General features: G+C 42.5%; 1 protein-coding gene across 1 annotated transcript in view; it reads right to left on the reverse strand.

Moving 5' to 3' along the window:
- Nucleotides 1–14,951, reverse strand: part of kcnq5b (potassium voltage-gated channel, KQT-like subfamily, member 5b) — a 152,563-nt gene that overhangs the window by 8,254 nt on the left and 129,358 nt on the right. Inside the window, exons 9-10 of the mRNA XM_072656718.1 lie at nucleotides 13,917–13,943; nucleotides 7,453–7,673 (exon numbers count right to left, since the gene is read on the reverse strand). Of these exons, the coding sequence (XP_072512819.1) occupies nucleotides 7,453–7,673; nucleotides 13,917–13,943 (248 nt within the window). The remainder of the gene's footprint in view (nucleotides 1–7,452; nucleotides 7,674–13,916; nucleotides 13,944–14,951) is intronic.

Genomic DNA, 14,951 nt, shown 5'->3' on the forward strand with positions numbered 1-14,951 from the left:
TGACAGTGATTATCCAAAAACAATCATCATTTCATCATCATCACCAAACCAACCACATCAAAATGTCAAATGTCTATTAGAACACAAAGAACCACACGTGAGCTATGCTTAACACATCTACTACAAAAGTCCATTCTGATGAACTAAATACAATCTTAAAAGGTACCCCAGTGCACCATGGGACCACTACTGTGCCATAATACAGTTTTACAGTTTATGTCAGTTAAAGTCATCTACATGTAAACTTTGACCTTAAGAAGTTTCCCACCTCTCAACCTCTCCATTTGAGCAAGTAGCTGAAGTCGGAGCTGGATCTGAAAATATAAAAACTCCCTACAGAAGTGGACTAGATTTGATTGGCAGATAAAACTCGGGAATAGACTGATTGGACAGGTAGAGGAATAAAATGCCCAAAAAATTGTGCGAATAAATTAAAAAATGCCCGAAAACGGGTGGGAAAATGGAAATGCCCGAAAATGGGTGGGAAAAAAATGCCATCAAAATAGAAAACGAAACATTCGGGCAGTCTAGCACTCAAACTTACTTCTCCGTCATGATGTCAGTCCTAAATGATTGTCTGGCAGTATTGCATCCACCCAATCAGACATTAAACTCATTCTCTGCTACAGGGGCTACGCATGATTTTAAAGTGCTGTACTTTGCTTTGATTGGATAAAAACTCTGAACGTTTCTTTTAATCTTAATTTTATACTTATGATGGTGTGTTGTTTTTTTACTATGACAGGTTTGCTAAAATTTCAACAATTCATAACCTTGCTTACAGTATCACAAGATATTGCAATATATTAAATCATAACCCTGGTATCATGATACGCATCAGTTCACCACATTCTCACCAATACACAGCCCTAGCGAATAGCCACTCACATGGTTTAGTCATCAGACATTTACATTTAAGGCATTTAGCAGTGTTGTCTACCTTACTGCTCGGATAACTGTCTTTACTGCTGGCAACAGATCCTCAGCAGAAATCTCAATTTTTCTTTTGTAATAAATCTACTTTATTACCACAGATTTTTACGTCAGGGCCGCACTACAGTGATGCGGGGGGATAGTAAGGCCAATTGCACTCTCTCGAGGCCCCGGCTGGCAATGGCTAGCAGTGTGATCGGGATACGAACCAGCGTTGTGACAGTGCCTTAGTCCGCTGGACCACCCGGGGCCCCAGTGACAGCCTTGGTCATTGAAACCCTCCTCTGCTATGTGTCAGTTCGCCACTTTCTTGCCAATACACAACCCTAGCGAATAGCCACTCATATTGTTTAGCAAACAATGTTGCTAATAGGACATTTACATTAAAGGGATTTAGCAGACGCTCTTATCCAGAAAATAGCATTAGCCTAGCTAGTTTGTAAAGCTTAGATACTACTAAACACAAAATTCAGCATGGAAACCACAATACTCAATACTACACTTCACCCAAGTGCTCTTGGAGAGTAAAGAGTTCATTTGAAGACAGCGACTTGAAGACTCTGCCGTTCAGACACCTAGAGGAAGCTTGTTCCACCACTTCGGTGCCAGGACAGAAAAAAGTCTGGATGCTTGTCTTCCATGTTTTTTAAAGTCAAGTCAAGTCAAATTTCTTTGTATAGCTTTTTACAACGGTTGTCGTCACAAAGCAGCTTTACATAATTAGTAATTAGTAAAAAACAGAAACAAAAAAGAAATAACGTAAGAAGACATGAAGGATCCAAGACCCCCAGTGAGCAGCCAACGGCGACAGTGGCAAGGAAAAACTCCCTCAGAGCTGGAGGAAGAAACCTTGGGAGGAACCAAGACTCACAAGGGGGACTCGACCCGTCCTCCTCTGATTAGAACTATTTATTAATTATTAATAAAAATTACCAAACCAGATACAGCAGATAGTTAATAGTGGTGATGTTAATAGTGGCAGATAGTTCATTTAGAGAGTCCATTTAGGTTTTAACATGGTCATTAGTAGTAGTAGTGGTAGGAGGGTGTGCCGCTGGTCTGGTATAGGTGGTGTTGGTGGGTCTGACGCAGATGGAGGGGACCTCAGTGGGCAATCTTCCAGGAGGTCGGGCTGGGTGGCCATTTACTCAGCTTTTTTAAAGCTGTTAAAAAAAGCACAAGAGAAATGCATGTAGGTGACGGTGTCGGTGCTCATGTGAGCTTGCTGATTTTGAAAGTGCTAACGGTTCACCTTCATCAGCTTTGGGTTACGAGGACAAACCGGGGCACTGTAACACTGCCAGCAGGTGAAGCAACCAGTCAAACACTTTTCCTCCTTACCTAAAGTTCATCTCTTCATCAGATTAGAGCCAGATTTCATAGTAGGTCATGAGAGGACGGCGGAGGATTGTGTGTGAAATCCACAATATCAAGACTTAGCCATCACGACAAAATACTATTAAAAAAAAACAGGCTGGACTGTGGATTTAGAAATCAATAGTAATCATAAGTCCCAGAGAGGCTAGAGGTACACAGCTTAAACGGTACTGCTCGGAAGACCGCAGACCACAGGAACCAATTTCTTGTTTCATAAGCCTTAGTGCAAGTGCTCAACAAGTTCAAGCCTGGAGTTTCTTCTGGTCAAGCTGCACTGGAGCAGTAATTGACCCATCTATGCTCCATTCACAAATACAATGCCGGCGATGCCAAATGCTCCCATTATATCCAATAAAGCTGTTTATACCAGCCACCAGTTTGGGAGGGACTTGTGATGTACTGTTTTGGACCAAGGAATCTTAAGTCTTGGCCTGTAGCTGGTCTGCTCCCGGTCTTAACTTGGTAGGACGGCCTCCTCTGGCCATGTTGGCAGGTGTTTTAAATGTTCTCCACTTGTAAATGATGTAGTGGACAGTGAAACGGCTAATTTCTGATTGTTGTGAGATCTTTTTAACCCCCTTCCCTCCCCAGACTCATCTGCATCTACAGCCTTCTTTCTGAAGGCCTCAGAGTAGGAATAGGCGGTATCCACTGTATGCATGCCATTATATATAGTCAAATAACTCCCACTTATGAGTGATGAGACGATAATGACGCCTTTCTGTGTTAAGGGGTTAGCTAGCTCGGCTACAGCTCCATCGAGTATCTGCCAGCTCAGTGCAGCTGCTGTTGACTAAGTGCTGAGCTACCCACACAAGTGTTGACCATAAGAACTGGTTTCTGAGAGAGCAAAGTCGAGGGACTGGTGTTGGGAGGAAATGAGAGACCGGTTCTGCTGTGTTTGGACTCGTAACCGGCTATACAGGCTACAAATAGGTTAGCTAGCAGGCTAAACTCCAGCTAACTGAAGATTAAATCACACAGGTTTAGAGGATAAAGCTTCATATCTGAGAGCATGAAGTCAAGTGAATGGTCTTCGGAGTGTTTCCACTGTTTCCAGGCTCATTTAATAGTCATCCTGGTTTGCTAGCTCTGTCTTTTAGTCAACTCAGCACCATCCCTCCAATCTTAAGGTTTTCAAGGGGTGTCCTAATCTTTTACACTGTAGCTAGAACACTTTCCTCATTTGGAGCTGAAGTCTCAAGGTGATGTTTCCAATGCTGACCCCCTAAAAGATTTCTAACGTGCTGCAAAACATTTCAACATGGGCAACAGGGCAGCAGTTTTGCCAACATTCTGTAAACTAGGTCCAAAGGAAGCACTTTAGGGCAGAGCATGGAGAAATCTACTCATTCCACAGAAATGTGAGAAGAATCCCTGGGCCTGTATTACTCTGAGAAGAGCAACACAACATAGACAGAAACACACAGAGACGGGGGAATGTGACCCTTCTTCATTAAGACCATTGTTTTGTCTCGTTGGCTGCCGGCTAGCCCTAGGCAGGGTTGGGTATGGTGGGATTGGGAATTTGTTGGAAACAGAGGGCTGGGGCTTGGAAATAGGTTACAGACAGGGTGTAGGTTTGTGTAAGAGTGAATACATGCGTATGTGTGTGTATATATAGTGTGTGTATATGTATATATATGTTTTTGTACATTTTCTGGACAAGAACTGGTCTCAACTTTGTAGGAAAACCAGACCTATAAGGAAAACCAGTGTCAGCAAACACAAAATGTCTACTAAGGTAAAAACAGAGTTAGGTTGATATATAGGTTATATATATATAATTTTATATACACACATATATACTATATATCGTCGCTGTCCAACGAAAGCCATGCATCTCCAAAACAGTAACTTTACAGGAGAAGGAAAGAACCTTCTTAACTGTCAATGGAAGTCAATGTAGAAAATTTTATTCCAACTCAATTTGGAGCATTTATTTATTGGTCCATCCATCCAGAAATACTGACACAGTGTACAGAGCAGAACAGGGTTCAAAGAATGGAGAGAACTAAAAACGGCCAAAAATGGAGATACATGCTTTTCATTGGACAGCAGTGATATACTGATTCTACTTAAATATCATCACTGTCACCTTCTGTACTGTAAAGTCAGTGTTAAAAGATGGTATTTCATTTTATTAATTTTGGAGCATTTCTGTTGGTCCAACCATGAAATGTTGACACAATAAAAAGAACATGCATGGCAGCGGCAATATAATAGATATGGGCCATTCGTATTATCCCATGTCCTGACACCTAAAAACCAGTATGTGTGTGTATGTCGGACAAAACTACTTTATTACCAGAGACACCAGAGAGTGTCAACCCACACAGTGATGACCCTACAGGGCACAAATACACTGTGACTCTTCACAACAGCGAGAGGAGTGGGATAATAAACAAGCTGACATCAAGAGGTCATTTAGAAGGGCAAGGCCACACCAGTTTCATCACCATGGGCCACGAAATGCTTCTGATTTAGTCATTTGTATTTTTCAGAATCATTATTAGCACTATTTACATTATTTTTTGGTATTTGGTTATGAAACGTATGTTATAAACAGTATTTTCTTTTAATAACTTATTGAAAATCATAAAATTGCCGAACTGTTCCCCTGTTTTTTCAATGTGGGACTGCCAATTAACCCCTTCAAAAGCCTAGTGGGTCAAAAGTGCTATTACAAACATCTGTTGCCAAAGAATAAGTTGAAGAATTAACCCAGCTGTTTGTAGCAATGCTGTCAACACTAGGAGGGTAAGGACTTAACACATGTCTCCTCCGATACACACAAAGCCAGCCGACACGCGAGGAGGAGGAAAGTGCTGGGTCCCCATCTCCACCACACCAGCTAACAGATGCCTGTGTCAGCCAACATCCCTTTAAGAGTGATGAGGGGAGAGAGCGCCATCTCACCACCCGGAGAGAGCAGGGCTGACTGTGCTCTCTCTGACTCCGGCTGCTGATGGCAAAGCGGCATGGGTCGGGATAGTGGTAGCAAATTAAACCTCTGAGCCACTCGGAGCCCCAAGAAGCTACTTCTAACAGTATTATTCACTCCCAACTGTTGTGGACCTGCTGGTGACCTGACAAATGATGGTTCTCTATGGTGCCGGTACAGCAACTACCTTGCCGACCAGACAATCGTGTCCCATAAAGTGAACTCTGAACTTTTTGACAAAGTAAGACTAACGTCTCATTTCTGACGTGTGGTACAGTTTATATATTAAAATTGTTTCGTGTCCAGAGTGCAAAGTTTTGGTGCTTCTGAGGCAACAATCCCTAACAATTAGCCAATATTGTGAGAATTACAAGCGAATGCACATCTGTACTGCTTGTCTATACAATCACCCAACATAATAAACACCAAGAATAATTGCATAATTGGCCATAATTGCGATTGGAAAAATAAACGTTTCATCTTTGCCCTGAAAATATGAACAATTACTAGCCAGTTGTGCTGCCTTGCCAGAACAATCAACAAGCTTGACCCAAATATGACTGATGATATTTGTTATATTTAAAATTACATTTGATTAAATATCTTCATATGTCAACTACAGTATATTAACCCTCTGTAGTTTTGAAGGCCAACAGCCACCTACTTGGTACCTCTAGGCCGGCTAGTTGAGAACCATTTCCGAAGGTTAGCTTTTTCCGTTGTTATTAGCTCTGATGACAGACCTCGAATGGAAGTGTGTGACTACAGACCCTCAGCAGCACACCATTGGAAACCAATCAGGACCACATGACCCTAAGTACACACAGCTAGCATCAAAAACCATCATCAGCATCATCTATTACTGAATGTCTGGTGTTCTATTACAGATGCTGCCATATGGTTTTCCAGAGCAATGGTCTGTCTACTTATATAGAGGCCATTCACACTATTATGCAGGTAATCCACAGTGATGATGGCCCAAAGAGCTGCTTATGAAGATGCAATCTGGAAATCTGCTAGCATACAATGTGGACTACTTGCAGATTTAACCACACAGGGAGCTGAAAGTGAGCATTATCTCTTCACAATGACTAGTCATTGAGTGAATCCCTCTCTTATGACTGTAGACCGGGGCAGATGGACCGGCAGCAGTTATGCAGGGTTGACTTTAATAAAACCTGCACTTAAAGCAATGGTTCGGTGAAAAATCCAATTGACGCAATTTTCCACTCATCTCAGAAGCTGCCGTGCTATGTTGGCCTCACAGCTCTAGCTAAGAACTAAAGAAGCAAAATCTGGACACCAAACCTGTCTTGGGTGCTTGGTCACATCAGAGGTAAGTAGACAGATGCACTGCAACTCTGATCCGAGGGCTGCTGGTTCACTTGCCATCAGCAGCCGGAGTCTGAGAGAGCACAACTGGCCTTGCTCTTACAGGGGTAAGTTGGTGGCACTTCCTTCCCACATCACTTTTAATGTGATGTTGGTCAGCATCACTGGCCAACGTAGCTGGGGAGCTGTGCTTTCCTTAGAGTGCTGGCTGCCTAGCAATGCTGCATCAGCGGTGGTTCGGAAAAAAGAGGTGGTGGCTGGCTTCAAATGTGCTAGTCTTTGCTCTGCTAGTGTTGGGGGCATTGCTAGTGATAGGCAGAGTTCATATAAATGGGGATTGGGTAATTGGCCTTCCAAATTGGTCAGAAAATAGGCTAGTATTTCCACAAATTTGACAATTTTGCAGGTGGCAGGTTTTCTGAAACCATGCCAAACATCAAGTGCCTTCATACCTGCAACTGATTTAGTAATATTTCTTAAATGAAGCACACAGGTTTGTAGTTTAGCACTGGAGCTACGAGGCTAGTGTAGCTATCAGGTTATGGAATTTTATACCCCATTAGTTAGCATCATGCAAACTGCATGTCCCACATCGGCACACAGTTGCTATGGTAATCTCTCATGGACTTGTTTACAAAGTATATGGTCGCTGACACTGGGTGGAAAACTGTTATCTATGGACATGGACCCAAATATGTTACACCACTAAAAACAGTGGAAGCCTGAATCTCCAAGCCTGATTAGCCTTGTAGCTCCAGTGCACTGCAAATGGCTTGGCTGAATCACTACATTCCTTTACAAGACCTCGAAGAAAAGCAAGTGGGTGTGGTCACAAATATTCAACAGTGAATCAGGAGATGGCTCACCGTCGGTGGTGGAGCGGGATTGGCTCTTGAGGCGGAGGGATGGTCTGAAGCGGGTGCGGTCGTTGAAGCTCCAGCTCTTTTGGACCTTGGCTGGACTGGAGCCTTCAGTGTTGATCTCGGCACCTGGAGAGCGGCGGTCAGTCACTGACGTCTGTCTGCTCTTAATGCTCTGACCCCGTGGACTGGCCATCCTCACCCGGTCCTTGAAACTCAGCTTTTGACTGAGAGACAAGAGAGAGAGAGAGAGAAAGTGAGAGCGATTGGACTGATGGGAATGTACTTTGACTGGAGAACGGCTAGTTTAGCATATCTGTCACTACTATATGTCCAAATGTTTGTGGACACCCCTTCTTATTAATGTGCTCAGCTACTTTAAGTTGCACCCGTTGCTGACACACACACAAAGCTTGTCTAGTCCCTGTAGAAAAGCACTGCCAATAGAACAGGACCCTCTGGAGCAGATCAACATGAACCTATTGGTTCCATGCTGCCTAATGCCAGGTGTGGGGTATAGGGGTGTGAAGCCCCCCAGCATGGAGCTGTGGAGCAGTGGAATAACTGTGTTCTCTGGAATGATGGCTGGTGCTCCATCCAGTACTTTTGGGATGAGCTGCGGAGTTGGGGATGAGGTGGGGTGATAATCATCCAACTTAATGACCTCTCCAAAGCTTTTGTCGCTGAATGCAAACCATTTCTCACAGCAATGCTCCAACATCTAGTAGAAAGCAGGATACACTCCATGATTTCAGGAGAAACAATGACCTAGCAGGTGTCCCAATACTTTAGTTCAGGGAAATCTCCATTTCTAAAAAAAATCCGGGTACATGTGGACATAGCCTCAATCAACCAGTTAACGAAATTCAACTGGCAAATGGGGACAATTTCACCAGCCACACCCAGGCATGCTTACTGCCAGACCTGCTGAATCTAAACATCACTTAAACAGAACTTATACGTCTACGATAATATCAGATATTATCGAGTATGTCACTCACTTTGCGAGACCCTGTGAGACCCTGTAGCCTGATAGGATTGACTACTGCGCATGTGCCCACATTCACCGCAATGCAAGCTAGTGCTCTGCCTAGGAATGACTGGAGTTAAAAATGAGAGAACAAACTGAGCTAGGAGACAAAACACAAGCACCAACATCCTGCCAGTCTGCGGAGTTAGATTTAGCTGCTAGAACTGACTCGTCCTCATGAGCTTGGAGGTGGTTTTGCTTTGAAAACAGAAAGGTTTCTCACAAAACTGAAATCGGTTGCAAGTGAAGACAGCAGCTTGACAACGAACTTATTTCACCATCCACAAACTAACCTTCTTGCTGAATATGACGATTATGAAAAACGTCGGAAGTCCGCTGCGCACTACAAGCTGAAACCAGCCAAGGACTTGTTGGACCGTAATCTGTGACCATTGATTTTTTTTCTTAACACATGTCTCCTCCGATACACACAAAGCCAGCCGACACGCAAAAAGGAGGAAAAGGGCTGGGTCCCCATCTCCACCACACCAGCTAACAGATGCCTGTGTCAGCCAACATCCCTTTAAGAGTGATGAGGGGAGAGAGCGCCATCTCGCCACCTGGAGAAAGCAGGGCCGACTGTGCTCTCTCTGACTCCGGCTGCTGATGGCAAAGCTGCATGGGTCGGGATTTGAACTCGCCACCCCCCAGGTCATAGTGATAGTGAACCTGCTGGTGAGTCCAGCCAAGGACTTGTTGGACCATAATCTGTGACCATCAAATTCAGTGAGCTCAGCAGGTAGTTTCGGAGATTTCTACTTGTGTGCAGTCACATATTCTGACAGAGAGACATTATCATGTGCCACATTATCAAAATGTGCCCCCGCCAGACAGTGTGACCCCTGTATTCTTCTATAAGAAACAGTGCAGTCGTGTAACTTACAGTTTAAGTGAAACAGATCTTGAATTTGTTCAGATGTTTAAACATACATAAAGTAAAATGATAAAACTTAAAACCTGAAAATGACAATAAATAACCTGAAATATGAAAACAATGTAACATAGAGTACATTTTAAATTAGAATTTCATGTGGAAAAATGATAATTGTGCACTGTTGAACAGTGCAAATGAACACTTGCACTGTTGTTTTTGTATTAACTTCACCTGAATGCTTCAGTTTTAAGTATATATAAGCTAGCATGATGCCAGACTTTTACAAACACATTTAGATGAAAAGTATGGTCTAATTATTAGAAAAATATAGAGAAATATAATTTTGGTATAATATAATATTGAAATATTGAGATATCATTTTTAGTCAATATCGCACACCCCTACTACCTTCTAAATAAATTAAAATACACAAATCAAACACATAAATACAAGTCATTGAAATCTACCAGTCTGGAAAGGGTTACATTGTTAAGGCTCTGGGACTCCAGCAAACCACAGTAAGAGCAATTATCACCAAATGCAGCAAACTTGGAACCATGGTGAAGCTTCCCAGGAGAGTGGCTGAGCTACCAAAATTTCTAATCTGACTCGAATCCCAGACCTTAAACGAGCACTTCATGCTCAAAAACCCTCCAATGTAGGCGAATTTAAACAAATCCAGCAAAGAAGAGTGAGCCACAATCCCTTCACAGCAATGCCAAAGACTCGTCGCCAACGTTTGATGGCATGCCAAGGGTGGCACAACAAGTTACTAGGTTTAGGGGGGCAATTACTTTTTTACACATGGCTTTGAATAATGTGGAGTCATATTTCTGCTGTGTTTTCTATTTAAACTTTGCTGAAACGCTTCACCTAACACCTCACCTCACTTACCTTATCAGGGCAAATTCACTCAGGTTTGGAATTCCATAATTATGTTTGTATTGAAAATATGAGCTGATTGTTTTATGAAGATACAGCTGAATAAAAGTCAATAAAATAGTTTTGAGCACATTCTGCAGACATGCCGAGCAAACTGCAGATGCACACACACACACACACATCTTCCATTGTCATATGCCTCAAGGAGGACCATCAGACACCATCTTGCCTCAGAGCGTGAGCATATGCTGCATTCATACGGGGTCAAAATGGAATTATCCCGAAAATGAGATTCAGACGGGGATGTTTCAGCTGAATGACCTCCATTTCAGCAAATTGAACCTGGCAATGATGTGGTAATATTGTTGGAACTGTAATGACTGCCTGTTATCTACACTGTTATCTTCCTCGTGAAACAGCCCTGCCTCGAATACGGCTTGAGAACTCCTGGGTGATATGAAGGTTTTTAAAGCAAACAGTACTCCATTACTTGGAGATGCCAGTTAACATTAGCATTATGCAAAAGACCATGCTTAGCAGTTCACATAAGCTTCCGTCTACTGTTAATCAGCCCTGACGTTCTCCTCATAGGCCGAGGAGATGAACATGCCAAAAAAAAAGTTCTAAGGCCACATATATATCTCTAGCGGACATAAACGAAATGAATGGACCAATAGAAATGCCTCGATAGAGTGGGACCCTCTGAAGCAGATAAACATGAACCTGTTGGCACTGAAGAGCAAAGTGCAGAAAAGTCTCCAACAGTCTCCAAATAACTGCAGAGCTCCAGACCTGCTGCTGTTAGAGCTGCAAAGGGAAGCTGCAACTCTACATTAATGCAGATGGGTTCAGAATAGGATGTCATAAAGGTGTCCTGTAGGTGTAATGTGTAGGTGTCCCAATACTTTTGTCCGTATATCGTATCTCAGGCAAATTCAAAGTCCAAACCTCTGCCAGAAAATAAAATCTTGGATTTTTTAACTGTGGCTGGATCGCTGCCAGTCTTTTCACTCCACTTTACATATCTTCATTAACCAACTGACTTTGGTTAATGTCAAGTCACAAACCTTTAGGAGACTCACTTGGACTCGTGGAGTTGACAGCTCCTGGATTCTAGGATTTTTAAGTTCATGCCAGATCAGAAATAAGCTTCTCAAAGTAAAGCTTCTGGTCTAAAGTCTGAACATCTGAGGTCTGAAGTCTGTACCTCCTTAGACCTAGTTTCCTGTGGAACCAATGCTTTCAACTATGGCCTTCAAGCTTTACTTGGAGTGACGAGGAACATGCAGAAACGCAGACGGTCACCATTAATGTGGGAATCCATGGAAATTTGACTTCCAACTTTAACCCACCCATGTAGTGAACAGACACATACACACTAGTGAGCAAACACACACAGTAGACAATGAGCACACATGCCCCGAGAGGTGGGCAGCCTCGGCTGTGGCGCCTAGAGAATAGAGAAGGTTGAGGGCCCAGCAATGGCAGCTTGATGAACATGGCTTTGAAAAACCCTATCGTCATCAATAACCCAGCGCTCCACTGACCCACCACTGCCCCGTATGCCAAGGTAGTTAGCCCGTTATCTCCAACCATGGTACCACATCACCTCAGCTGCTTTTCAGATGAAGAAGGTGAAGGCCAACTGAATTTGTGAGCACCGGCCATTTAGAAAGCTCCCAGCGCTTCAGTGATTCATTGGCTGCTCTCTCGTCTCAACAGCACCTCACATAACTATGCTAATTCCACGAGCGCTGTACGGTTACGGCCCTGATGAACAGTGAGTCACCGCGGGAACAAATGGCGACTCGTCAGGTGCAATAAAGGCTTCAGAAGCCACATTACCTTGATGAAGGACCCTCGACCTCAACACCTCGTCTGCATCTTTGATAAGGCCATTCACACAATGAGCCAACAGAGATAAATAGGTGGATCGGGTCCTTTCACGCCTGCGAACAGTCCTCCCCGGATAATTTCCCCAAATTACTTTGTTTGTTTGGCTCGGCTACTAGCTATTTTCCAATTGGCCAAAAGCTATTACTTTCTCTCATGTTCTATTAAGAACCACACGCTTGATGATGAAGGGAAATCAGGCAGCTGCCTCTGGGAGATGAATTTCAGATGTTTTCTAGTAGCATCTATTAGCGTAATAACAGTTGTGTAACAGTGCGCCAGTGTCACTCTCAGGTTCGGCATCCCTTGTTTTCTCCCTCTGACTAAAAGCAGCATCTCCATGGGAGCGGACAGTATTTCAGCAGAAGCGAGGCGGAGGCGCCAAACGCTGCGTATTAAAATCCGGCAATTATTTTTCCATCACACGCACAGGTGCAGTCCGTCTAATCCTGCCACACACATCTGTGTCCAGAGAACAGAATATGAATTCCAAATTATGCAAGAAATATATTCTCTATAAAAGACTATCCCACCACCTAGTGGTGACGTGGTGCATTGCGTTTTACCACAGAATAGGCAGAGCACATTTTTTACATTTACATTTACAGCATCTGGCAGATGCTCCTTTCCAGAACAACAAGTGTTACCCTGTGGGTGTGTTCGGGGTCACTTGCGTTGTCGTGTTGGTCCAAGAAATTAGATTAGTTATGAGCCTCTCTTCCATGTTTTCACACTGAACAGGAAAAAAATGCAGGTAGGAGCAACAGGTTCACAGAAGCAGAAGCTGGGGACCTCGGACCCCTTGTGTCTCTGATTGGTTTTTAGGGACATCTTCAGACACAGTTTACCTGGACACGTTCCCCAGTAAAATGTTGCTGTGCCCCCATACAATCACACCAGTTTTATCCTGGAGTGGAAATTCACTACTGGCACTACATTTCCCACTACAGTCTTTCCCAAAGCTCTCAGCCAGTATGAGTCTGTATACATAGTTTGGATATTTAAAAAATGCATGAGACAAGGTTATAATAGCTCATAGCTGTATTTCTTTTGGGTTATAGCCACTTATAACATTATAACTGACCAAACATACATATTAGACCACTGAAGCAAAGGGTTGGTTATCTAGCTAACATGAACCGATGATGCAAAGACAGAACTACGGTTTCACATGTAGTTTAATGCCGCAAATGAAATATCTCATGCATGTGTGACAGTACTATTACTTATATAAAATAATAATACTAAAATACTAATATATTACTAATACATAATATAATACAAAATAATAATAACATATTAACATAATAATAATTCCAGAGAACACCGTTCTACTGCTCCACAGCTCAAAGCTGGGGGGCTTTATTCCCTTCTAGCCAACACGCCTGCCATTAGGTATGGTCTGTGACATGTAATATTACTAACATAATAATAACAATAATAACTAGTAATATAATTACAAACTTTTTAATTGACTTATTATGATTGATAATAGCAATAATAATAATTAGTAATATTACTAAGCAAGCAAATTACAAATAGTCTTGAAACGCCCCTGATTGGTCCTGAAGCATTTGTTGGAGCCAATCGCTGGAGAACTTCAAAGCATCACAAGTCATTTGCATAAAGGTGAGAAAATCTCAACCTGATCTCAAACAAAAGTCTTAATGTCAACCTGGTCGCTTGTCGCTCAGGTACAGTCTCCTTGGGGAATCGAACCCCAGTCTGCCACACAGAGGGCAACTGATTTACCCGCTATTCAAATGAATAGAAATAAACGTAGCTACTAACCTTGTGGACGTCTCAGCTTGGTCCTTCCTTTAGGAGAGGCATGAAGAGAAAAGGACACGAGTATTAGATGCTGAATACATTAAACACGAACATGACGGATCAAGACAAGGCAACCATCTGTTAGCAAGACATGCACATTAGCCAATAAGATGCATAACGTACTGGACTGCAAGCAAAGACATAATACAGGCCTAACAATGGGACATACACCATGTGGACAAAAGTATTGGGACACCTGCTCATTCGTTTTTTTTTTTTTTCAAAAATCAAGGGTATTAAAAAAGAACTCAAAAGTTACTTTTCTTGCTTCTCCTGTTGTCATTACAGAGATACAGGTTTTTTGTATGACACCTGCCATATATGTTTTTTTTAACTCTCTCTATAGCGAGGGAATTCTCCAGGACAGCTGACAGTGGGCTATTATCGGAAATCAGAGCCGGGACAATACTGGACCTTGGCACAGCTTTGAAATGACCAGATTTCTATCAGGCAAGTATAAAAAGAGAGAATTTGTCTTTTACTACTATAGAAAGGAAGAAATCAAAGCTAAGGTCTAAAAATAAAGAGCAGCAGGTGTGAGAGTGTGAAATGGAGAGATAGAGAGAGCTGGAGAGTGACTGGCAGATAAAGACATAAAGACAAAGAGAAATGCAGGGAGAGCAAAAGAATGGGGGTCCCCATACACAGATTAACCCTTCAGTTATCTTTAAATCAGGCTAAAGCAAAGGATTTCTGGCTTTTATAGATCATCAGAATCAGAATCTCTGTATTTCTTAATTTTACTTGGAGATTTTACTTGTGTGGCACAAGCATGACATGTGAACCCAAGGGAGAAAAGTACACTAAATAATAATTGTAATTCTGTGCTTGTACAGGTATGAATATTACATATCCATATGTAACCTGAGTAGACTTCTAATATTCTATTCTATTACATACAGAAAGGTACAGATGATATAAACATTTACAGAAACATCTTTACTGAACATCTGTACAGCTGAGTGTGGAAGTGTAGATTAAAGAGCGCAAGTGGCT

This window comes from Salminus brasiliensis, chromosome 15 (genome assembly GCF_030463535.1).
Source record: "Salminus brasiliensis chromosome 15, fSalBra1.hap2, whole genome shotgun sequence".
NCBI classification, from domain to species: Eukaryota; Metazoa; Chordata; class Actinopteri; order Characiformes; family Bryconidae; genus Salminus; species Salminus brasiliensis.